Genomic DNA, 11801 nt, shown 5'->3' on the forward strand with positions numbered 1-11801 from the left:
GACACTGTTCAGCGATTTGTAGACATACAGGAGTATTTTGAACTGGATTCGAAGGTGAACCGGTAACCAGTGCAGTGAGGCCAAAACTGGTGTAATGTGCTCTCTTTTGCCTGTACTGGTTAAAAATCGGGCTGCTGCATTCTGGACCAGTTGTAGTCGTGCAATGGAGGTCTGACTGATACCAAACAGGTGTGAATTGCAGTAATCAAGCCTAGATGTACAAACTGGATTCCAAAAAAGTTGGGACACTAAACAAATTGTGAATAAAAACTTAATTCAATGATGTGGAGCTGGCAAATGTCAACATTTTATTCGTAATATAACATAGATGACAGATCAAAAGTTTAATCTGAGTAAATGTAACATTTTAAAGTAAAAATATGTTGATTCAAAATTTCACAGTGTCAACAAATCCCAAAAAAGTTGGGACAAGTAGCAATAAGTGGCTGGAAAAAGGAAATTGAGCATATAACGAACAGCTGGAAGACCAATTAACACTAATTAGGTCAATTGACAACATGAATGGGTATAAAAAGAGCTTCTTAGAGTGTCAGTGTCTCTCAGAAGCCAAGATGGTAAGAGGATCACCAATTCCACCATTGTTGCGCAGAAAGATAGTGCATCAATACCAGAATGGTGTTACCCAATGTAAAATAGCAAATACTTTTAAGTTATCATCATCAACCATGCATAACATTATCAAAGGATTCAGAGAATCTGGAACAATCGCTGTGCGTAAGGGTCAAGGCCGTAAAATTCTACTGGATGCTCGTGATCTCCGGGCCTTTAAACGTCACTGCACCTCAAACAGGAATGCCACTGTCAAGGAAATAACAGAATGGGCTCAGGAATACTTCCAGAAAGCATTGTCAGTGAACACAATCCACCGTGCCATCCGCCGTTGCCAGCTGAAACTCTACAGTGCAAAGAGGAAGCCATTTCTAAGCAAGCTCCACAAGCTCAGACGTTTGCACTGGGCCAGGAGTCATTTAAAATGGAGTGTGGCAAAATGGAAGACTGTTCTGTGGTTAGATGAGTCACGATTTGAAGTTCTTTATGGAACACTGGGACGCCATGTCATCCAGACCAGAGAGGACAAGGATAGCCCAAGTTGTTATCAACGCTCCGTTCAGAAGCCTGCATCACTGATGGTATGGGGTTGCATGAGCGCTTGTGGCATGGGCAGCTTGCATGTCTGGAAAGGCACCATTAATGCAGAGAACTATGTTCAGGTTCTAGAACAACATATGCTCCCATCTAGACGTCATCTCTTTCAGGGAAGACCCTGCATTTTTCAACACGATAATGCCAGACCACATTCTGCAGCAATCACAACATCATGGCTACGTAGGAGAAGGATCCGGGTACTGAAATGGCCAGCCTGCAGTCCAGATCCTTCACCTATAGAGAACATTTGGTGCATCATAAAGAGGAAGGTGCGACAAAGAAGGCCCAAGACGATTGAACAGTTAGAGGCCTGTATTAGACATGAATGGGAGAGCATTCCTATTTCTAAACTTGAGAAACTGGTCTCCTCTGTCCCCAGACGTCTGTTGAGTGTTGTAAAAAGAAGGGGGGATGCCACACAGTGGTAAAAATGGACTTGTCCCAACTTTTTTGGGATTTGTTGACGCCATGAAATTTGGAAACAACAGATTTTTCCCTTAAAACGATACATTCTCTCAGTTTAAACTTTTGATCTGTGATTTGTGTTCTATTCTGAATAAAATATTAGATGTTGGCACCTTCACATCATTGCATTCAGTTTTTATTCACAATTTGTTCAGTGTCCCAACTTTTTTGGAATCTGGTTTGTATATATAAGTACTAAGTGTTGTCATCATTGTATGGGAACATACGATGGCGATATTGGTTCTCTGCATTTAACCATCACACCTGGGATACAGCCAGGTAGAGCGATGGGCAGCTGTGTGGGTGCCTGTAGAGCAGTTAGGGGTTGGGTGTCTTGCTCAGAGACGCCACGACATGTGGGAATGGCTGAGGATCGATCCTGGGGCTTTTGGGTCCCAGGTCATCTGTCCTGCCTCTACTCCATCTTGGCCCCTATATACAAAGTTTACTAAGTACATATGTTCTGTCAGCCATCCTGTGGATTGCTTGGAGTTTCCAAACTCCTGAGTGTCAGACTCTTTCAGGAGCTGCTCGAGTGGAACTTCCTCATTCTCCTTCTCATCAGACTTTGCAAGATTGGCACTCGCAGCATATTTCAGACTCAGGGATTAAAGAGGAGTATGCTGTGTACATGACCTTAGTAAAAGTACACAGTATAGTGTTCTCTAATAAAGCTCCATCAAGACCAACATCATTCTGAAGGAAGAGACGGTTTGAACCAAGTAAAATATTTTTGTCTCTTTTGTTTCACTGGGTTCTCTTTCTCTACTTTTAGGACTTGTGTGAAAATCTGATGATGTTTTAGGTTATACTGATGCAGAAATATAGAAAATTATAAAGGTTTCACATTCTTTCAAGCACCTCTGTATGTGTGTGTGTGACTGTATGTTAATGTATATGTAGGTATATGTATATGTAGGTATATGTATATGTAGGTATATGTATACCGAAGAAGAAATGTGTCCTCCAATTTATTTTTTTATGTGATTTCTTATCTATTTGGGCCTAAAAAACACTTTACAGTTATTTTTTTAACGTATATATTTTATTTTACAGCAAGTCCACAGTAGCGGACTGCAGGATAATTTTAATGTGAAAATACAACGGAATTCAGAAAAAAAGAGCAGATTATGGCTTCAAAGTGATAATAACAAAATAATATATTTTAATTTGATCAAACAATTAAACCGTCATTCTTGATCATTTCAGTAGTTGCCTGCAGTTCTACCGTTCTTTTGGGTATTTTATCGATGATAATCCTGAAAGCATGTTTTCCTTTTGGTGATGCAGAGAAACAACAATGTTGATTGAGCTTCTCAGCTTGTAGAACCTATCCCTTGTCATTTTCCTGCTAATAACTGGGACTTTAATTTTTTTAGCCCAAAACATTTTAACTCTGGGATAGCCAAGGCAGGCCATGTGGCCAAAGAAAATTGTGATTTCTTGGGAAGTAGTGTTTAGTGACACTCCTGTAGTTTGCTGCTGTCTTTGATTTGTAAAAGCTGCCATATCTTCAAAGATTTTGTCATCAGTGTACTGTGCAAAGTACTGGATTAGACTCCAGTGTTCTCGTATTTTAGGGTCATCTTGATAGACAGGAAGCCCGGGTAGCACAGGTGTGAATCTATTATGATGGATTGAAAAAACACAAATAATTACTAAAACAGCAATGATTTAATATGATAATATAATTGGGCACGTCAACTTAGAACTAAATAAAACTTATAAGGTAGTCGTCCACCATATGGGCAATCTGGTTACGTGCTCAGATTGCCCATATGGCAGATCTGGCCTTGGGTAGACCTGGCTCACAACGGCGACTTTCCTGCTCCCTTTCTGGCTCTGAGCCTGTCTCCTCATCAGATACTCCTGAATCTTCTTCCTCTCCTTTTTCACCATCTTCTCCTGTCCCAGGCTGATACTCATCCTCGTCTGACAGCCCCAAATCTGAATCTCCCTCTACTATTTGGTATAAAATCCTCTCTGCTTCACTTCTTTCTCCTACAACAATGTTGACTCATTAATTACATGAAAGTGGTCCTGGTGTCCACTACAGCTGACATTTATAAAGGTTCAAGATTCTTTGTTATCATTCTCATCACATGAGGTGGAATGAAACTGTGTACTCCAGGTCCCAGTTACACCCAAAAAAAGTTAAAAATATACAGTATAAAAAAGAAACGGTATACAAGGAACTAATATATATGCTAAACAATGATAATGGAAAATAATATGGTGAATTAAACAGCAGCCTGAACACGAGTCTATTAAAAGGACCGTTATTTCAAAATAAAAATAATTCAACTGTTTTCTGAGGCGGGCAGCACGGTGGCGCAACTGGTAGAGCTGCTGCCTCTCAGCGAGCAGGTCTCTGGTTCAAACCCCAGTTCAGGGGCCTTTCTGGGTAGAGTTTGCATGTTCTCTCCGTGCATGCGTGGGTTTTCTCCGTGCATGCGTGGGTTTTCTCCGGGTGCTCCGGTTTCCTCCCACAGTCCAAAAACATGCATGTTAGGCTGATTGGTAACTCTAAATTGTCCCTAGGTGTGAGTGAGAGTGAATGGTTGTTTGTCTCGTTTGTCTCTATGTGTCCCTGTGATGGACTTGCGACCCGTCCAGGGTGTACCCCGCCCCTCGCACAGTGATTGCTGGACATGGGCACCAGCGACCCCCGTGACCCAAAATGGAATAAGCGGGTAAAGATAATGAATGGATGATTGTTTTCTGAGGCAAAAATACTGTATACCCTGCCTTCCCCCTGCTTTTGCTCTCTGTCGTGCATCGGAGCTTCTATTTACACATCTTCCGAATCGTAAATTATTGTTATGGATTTGGTCAGCTGGACTTTCAACGCAATTGATTAAAAAAATTTCAACCAAGCAACAGGGTGCTGGAGAACCCTCATGCCCCGCTGAGACGCATGCGGCTGGGTACGTCATGGATTCCTGGGGGGAGTAGAAGCTGATGTGCCTTTCTGTGTTGTCTGTGGAGGATGTCCAAGATTTATACATCATTGGTTTATGATAGCAGGGTTTCTGCTTTTTGGCAGCGGCGGATACCTATGTTATCGGCTCTTAAGGAAGACGACGGCAGCAGCTTCGGCCATGGCAAAGCTAACGACCGTATGTGAAGGATTAATTCGTGCTTGGAGCTCTCAGAATCAGTTGATGTGCAAGCTCAGCCGTAAGCTGGAAGCGATTTATGAGAATTGTAGGCCACTTGCAGCTTCTGGAACTCACAGCATGTTGGAATCAATCTTTGAGGAGGCTAATAAGCACGGACCAGCGGAAAGCCCACAAAGCTGGCCATTTTGGATCGTCGGGAGTACCAGCAAAACTCAAGGCTGATGAGAAAAACAGTCTGCCTGCACAAAAACAACTGTGGCTGATCTGAATCCAACTTCCCCGTTCGGCCTTGAATAGGCCATCTTATCAAGTTGAGCTATAACGGCTGACACTGTAACATATCATGACTATGGTGCTATCTGAAAGTGCTTCATGGACAAATCTCACCATCTTGTCATCAAATGCATATGTAATGTGTCTTTAAATGTGTTTGCTGGTAGGTAAAACCTCCCTCTGTTCTTCTCCACAGTGTAACTTGTAACCACTTGAATATCTGGCACCAAAAACATTTAGGCTTACTTACATTCCCTGTTCAATTCCCCTCATCCAGAAAAACACTCATCTGAAAACTACAAACATTCACTACTTACGTCCCTCAGAGACGAGGGACATCAGTGTACGGCTTATTTTATTTTTATTATTTTTTTGGGTCAAAAACCCCATTTATTTTGACCTTGATTGATTTAAGACAGTAATAAAAGCACAAAACATCCAGGGGGGTGAAAACGTTTAAAAGGACTGTATATCTAAAAGGTAAATATTAAGTCTTAATGTTTTATGTTTTACTTAGAGTTTTGAAGTAGGGCTTTACTTTCAGAAAGTGAGCTAACCATGAGAACGTGTTCACGACATTGTTGAACGTTGAACTGGTGTCTCATATTCTCATATTAACGTCCCGTGAAGTTTGTGTAGCGTTTGTTCTCCGTGTCACCATTTTTCCTTGAACTTTTAGTCAGTAATAACTTTTTCTTCTGTAGAAGCAGACTATTCAGATCCCGTTATGCCTCTGGAGCAGCCCCAGCTACCTTTGTCTCCACGCTCTGTGGACGGCGAGATGCTCCAACGTGGAGAGGAGGAGCAGGAACCTCCCGGACCGTCGGCGCTGACGTTGGAGCGCTACCTGAACGACTCGCTGCACGCCTGGTTCCGCCAGGAGTTCCTGATGGAGTATGAGGCGGAGGCGGGCCGCCTGCTCTGCATGGTGTGCGGGACAGAGCTGCCCTCGCTCCACTTGGATCACATCAAGAACCACGTGCTGGACTCCCACCCCAACTCCCTGGTGTTCAGCTCCGAGGAGAAGCACTGCATCCTGCAGGCCTGGGCTCAGGCTCACGGTGAGAACATGGAGCACAAAGAAACAACAACAAAGCATTTTAAAGAACACAAATGCAACTTATAAAATACAGATAATAAACAGAGTTTTACATTATAGAGTCTTACAAAGAAATACTGTTATATTGATGTTTTTTTAAGTTGCAAACCTTAATTTAATGTTTTTGGTATTATCCTCAATGAACAAGCAGGACGCTGACGTCCCCTGTCGCTGTGGGCTTTGAGTAGTGAATGTTTGTAGTTTATGAGATGAGTGTTTTTGGACTTGAATTAAAGAGGGAATGTAAGTAAACCTAAATGTTTTTGGTGTAAGATATTCAAGTGTGGAGGAGTTACACTGTGGAGAAGAACAGAGGGAGGTTTAGTTATTTTTTGCTTGTCCGAGGCAGAGCAGAGTGATCCTGGAGAGTGGAGGGAGACATTTTATCCACCACCAGGTGCAGTGCTGGAGCCAGAGGGTGGCCAATGGTGGCCTTGACTACTGTAAATTAATCTTTGGCCACCCCAATTATTTGAGGAAAGTTTTTTTTAAAGCAAAATAAAATCTAGAAAGCCAAGTTTCCTCAAATGACAGGAGTGGCTGGTTTACATATATGTATGGTGGTGGCCATCTTTGATTTTGACCTGGCAACCTAATTATTAAAAGGAACATAACCTGATGCATGCTCAATAATCCAGGTAGAACAATCTAAAAAAAAGTTCAATCTGGTCCTCTGGACATTCAAAAAAAACAAAACAAAGCAAAAAAAAAATGTAGATAGACCCAGACGGCGACGGCAACAGCACTTTAACTCAGGGTGTCTGTCAGCAGCAAACTGGTTGATCCACTCTGAGAAGGTGCTATTTAAGAGACTGAGCTGAATACAGCACCTCAGACTGAGGAAGTCTTTCGGATGAGAGACGAAACGTTTCTACATTTTTTTGCTTTGTTTTGTTTTTTGCTTTTTTTTTTGTGAATGTCCAGAGGACCAGATTGAACTTTTTTAGATATTAACAGGAACCTTTCTTACACCTAGATGCAGCCACACACCACAATGGAAGTCAGTACCCCTGAGCTTTCAATGTATCCAGCTCAGAACACAGAAGGACAAACGAAAGGAGGATATTTCCAAATCTCCCCCTTTGCTCTGCAACGGGGACAATAAATGCCCAGCATTCCTTTTCATTTCACCTTTATTAACACAAAGAACAAATTCTTATTACAGTGCTGGTCTGGCAGCACCAATAGGTACTTGTAAGGTCAAGGGAAGAAACAATAGTTAGGCAAAGCAATAAAATATAGAAGTCAACAACAAACAAGTAAACACAAATTACACAAACAGTTCATTGTCCAAGTTAAATAACAATGTTACCAAACATGAAAACACCTGAAGGAGTGCACGTCGCCCGCCACCTTTCAGGCCAAAGTTTGAAACTAAATCTTGAGCTCCAGTTGTTTTGGTCAAACGTTCAACGTTATGATTGATCTTACTGGGTGTTATAAAACCTCACAAGATGTGTTCAGTGTCTGTACTACCACATCAGAGGAGGAGAGCTGTAAACCTCCCAGAACTGATCTGTGTCGTGTGTTTGTGTGTCCTGCTACAGATGAGGCAGAAAACCCAATCAAATCAGAGTCCACCACCAAAGAGAAGGAGTCTGAGCTTTTTGCTGAAGATGTGGAGCGCATGCAGCTGACTGCCGACGTGTACCCAGACGGCGACGGCACTTTAACTCAGGGCGTCTGTCTGATTGGTGAGGACGGAGGTGTCGGTCTTCCTCAGCAGGGCTCCCAGCCTGTCCGCCAGCACCGCAGGAGGAGGCTGCGTGGGGGGGACCCGTGGCGGCTCCGCCTCGATTATCTGGTAGCCTACGGGCCTCAGGACCAGGGTACGTTCTGCATGGTGTGTTCTCAGGTCCTGAATGAAACCAAGGTCAGCGGCTTCCGCCGCCACATCCAGGAATGCCACCCTGAGACCACGACCCTGAGCCGACAAGAACGGGAGGCCATGGCTGCTGCCTGGACCAAAGACCCTTCTACTGATGGCACACGCACACAAGATGGTGAGAGGCTGGTGGCCCTCAGATTACCTGTCAGGGATCAGTCTCAGCTACTACCACACCAAACCTTAGCTCAGTTTCTGTAAGTTTGAAGCATAGCTATGGTTCTGTTTAGCTGTGAGCTGCTGTCAGTGATGTCTTTCTGATGAAGCCTTCTGGATGGAAGGTGAAACGTTTCAGCACAAAAAAAAGAAATTGTCCAGATGACCTGACTGAAAAATGCTTTATTGAATACCTGGATTATTGAGCATGGACTTAGTTGGTCTTTCTGTGAGCTTCTTTAGTGCAGGGGTGTCCACACTTTTTCAGCATGGAGCTACTTTTAAAATGACCAAGTCAAAGTGATCTACCTACTGTAAGACCCCGTTTACATGACAACAACCTCTGGAAACGTTAGTGTTTTTTCAATGTTTATTTCTGCGATGGAGTTAAATTCAAAACAGTCTGCTCCTCAGATAAATAGTGTTAAATGATTATTTTTTTATATATGAGTGTTTCTGTTCAGTGCCCTGAGACGACTTCTGTTGTGACTTGGCACTATATAAATAAACTGAATTGAAATTGAAATTGGGGGTAATAAACAAAAAAATGAGCAGGTTTACATGAAAATGCCTTAGTTTACAAGAGAGACCTTAATCAGGTCTCTCTTGTAAATGAGTCCTCGAGGCTCAATGGGATTTACCTGTATAAATAAAGGTTGATAGTTTCCATGTCAGTCGGGTTGCCAGATAAGAACTGATTAGCTGTAGTACTGTGGCTTTAAAATGACAGTATTTTGACCTAAACTGTCATTATGTGCTGAGTAAAGATATTCTAAGATGAGGTGCGTGTTGTGTTTGTTGAACATGTGCACAAAAAAGGAGGGGATAAATAAGAGATTTAAAATTTATCTGGCAACCCTGATGTAAGGCTCTGCTGCATTCATCGTGCATGCAGTGTCTGCATGATCACAGTTAGTCCAAACTGGTGAATATACTAACGTCTCAGGTTGGTGGGTTTTGGAAATGATGGCTACGGGCTGGGCCGGGTCAGATCAGATTTTTTGGGCCCAAATGTAACTCTAGGCCTCAGCTGCCCTGTCTGTCAATCAACAGACAGATGTCATAGATGGATGATCGGCTGACGTCTGTTTTTTTTAATGCCATGCCATCTACCCATAATACCTTGGCTATCGACAGGTAGATCGTGATCAGTGTTTTGGGCACCCCTGGTTTAGTGGTTCCTGAGATATTTGGGGAACAAGCAAACAAAAACTTTCTTGTTCAGTCTTTGCCTTTCAGCAGCGAGCAATAAGAAAACGGTTTATAAACCTTTATGCGTTTTAGTAGTCTAGTAGTAAATTCAGCGGTAAGGCTTCTTTGCTTTAAATCTCAGCAACTCTCTCTGCTCGTCATGTTTATTTATTTGTTTATTTGTTTATTTATCCAGAAATCCACCCTTGTGATGACGTCATCCTTGATGCTACAGGAAACCCAAACCAGGAAGCGTCCCCCGATACCAAAACTCCCATCAAGACAGGAACACAAGATGAGGGTGCGAGTGGAGGGCAGGGCAGAGCGAAGGACGCCGGCACTGTGGCCACCCCCCTGCGTCAGAACCACTACCCCGGGAAAGACCAGAGGCGGAACTACCAGGCGCGCTGGCGGCTAGACTACCTGATGGAGTACGACTGCAGGAGGCACGGTTTGATCTGCATGGTGTGTGGAGCCACTCTGGCCACTCTGAAGGTCAGCACCATCAAGAGACACATCCAGCAGGTGCACCCCCACTCCCTGCTCTACGGTGCAGAGGAGAAGCAGCGAGCCCTGCAGAGCTACAAGCAGACTGCGCTGCAGCCGCTCCCCTCTGAAAACTGTCCGTCCTCCCAGGACCCCGGGGATCCTGCTCCAGCACAAGTCGGCACTTAGACAAGACCTCTGCTCAGAAACAGCCCTTTAATTCTGCTCCCGAAAAGGAAATCCAGGCGTTTGTCTCACAACGTTCATGTTTGCTCAACATTTATTTATACTTAATTTTCCCAAACGCCAAAAGTCCAAAACTGAAAAATGAACGTAAGACCCAGAATGTATCAAATGTACCGTTTGAATCCCGTTCATTTTCTAATTTCTATTATTTTGTTCCTTGTGAAGGACACAAGGTCAAATGAGAGCATGTCAAACCTAAAAAAAAATCTAACCAAAAGGTCCAGGCACTCATTTGATTGACAGCGTATTAAAGCTGTTATAAATTAAATACAAAAAGAGCTGAGGGACGGGGCAATCATTAAAATTTTTTTGTTAAAAAATCCACGTGAATGTCATATATTTACGTAAAAAACTTTTATATCGTCATGATGGAAAGGCCTACATTTGATAAAAAATAGATAAAAGTAAGTCCACATTCTGCAAACATCCAGCTCGAAGGAGGTTACTCTTTTAATAGGGGCCGAGATGGGATAGAGGCAGGGCAGTCGACCTGGGGCCAGAAAGTTGCAGGTTCAACTCCCAGCCACTCCCACATGTTGTGGTGTCTCTGAGCAACACACCCACTCCCTAACTGCTCCCCGGGCGCTTACATAGCTGCCCACTGCTCCACCTGGATGTATCCCAGGTGCGATGGGTTAATTGCAGAGAACTAATTTCATCATTGAATGGGAACATACAATGACAACACATAACATATTTTCCACCGTACATGTCGCATCTATTATACATCACAGCTGACAACCTGGAAATGTGGGCTGGTGTTGTGCCAAAAATCGATTAGCTGCCAAATGGCAGGGAAGCATGCACGGGAGGACTTTAACAAGAATTTAAAAAGATTAACGCATTAAAACATTTATTTGTTTGCTTGAAATCATAGTAAAGGTGTGTCTCGGTTTGACTTGTACTTAATAAATGCACTTTGACGGTCAAATCAACTGCATTTCAAAAGCCGATACGCGGAAACATGAACGTGCAGAGGGCGACTCACAGTGCATTTATTCAAAATTTAACAAGATGACCACCTAAAATCAATTATTTGTTTGCTTGACATTATAGTAAAGGTGTGTCTCAGTTGAACTTTTACTTAATAAATGCACTTCAGGGGTCAAATCAGCTGCATTTCGCCGGAGCGGCAAAGTGAAATGAAGCTGATTTGATGGTTGCTCCAGTGAATAAAGGTGGCAGGCTGTGGCAATCTGATTGTGTCATTAATAGCCACTTTTACTTATTACATGACATAACTGCATGCCATATTACTCAAGTGCCATCTAGCGGCTGAAAATGGTAGTGTTCAATATTTCAGTCAGAATGAATAAAAACGGTCATATCTCAGCCAAAAAATTGGTTTATAAATACAGGAAAAAAATCCATAAATACATTGCTTTGACATTTAAGTCGCAGGAAATGTAAATTATGCAAAAAATCATGACTTAAGAGGGCAAAAAATACGGTAGTACTTATACCTCATTGGTATGGAAGAGGATTAGCGCCATGGTGAAATATTTTCTCAGAATTCTGACTTTATTCTCGATGGTCCTGAACCTTTTAAATACACAGAGGTGTTTTGTTTTTTTATTATTATCTCTAATTAAACTGTCTCAGTAAACGTAAAATTCTTACTGTTACTCAGTAAAAATAAGAGAGGAGTGGTGGTGCAGAGGATAGAGGAGGTGAGCCTGTGATTTTAAGATCGTTGGTTCAACTCCCCGAA

At 42.7% G+C, this 11801-nt stretch overlaps 1 protein-coding gene across 1 annotated transcript in view; it reads left to right on the top strand.

Moving 5' to 3' along the window:
• The window catches only part of zfta (zinc finger translocation associated), a 13208-nt gene extending 2696 nt beyond the window's left edge, over window positions 1-10512 (top strand). The window contains exons 3-5 of the mRNA XM_037674963.1: window positions 5735-6088; window positions 7674-8129; window positions 9555-10512. Of these exons, the coding sequence (XP_037530891.1) occupies window positions 5735-6088; window positions 7674-8129; window positions 9555-10033 (1289 nt within the window). The 3' untranslated portion in view covers window positions 10034-10512. The remainder of the gene's footprint in view (window positions 1-5734; window positions 6089-7673; window positions 8130-9554) is intronic.
• The last annotated feature ends 1289 nt before the right edge of the window (window positions 10513-11801 follow it).

This window comes from Nematolebias whitei, chromosome 1 (genome assembly GCF_014905685.2).
Source record: "Nematolebias whitei isolate Nwh7 chromosome 1, NemWhi1, whole genome shotgun sequence".
In the NCBI taxonomy this organism is placed as follows: domain Eukaryota; kingdom Metazoa; phylum Chordata; class Actinopteri; order Cyprinodontiformes; family Rivulidae; genus Nematolebias; species Nematolebias whitei.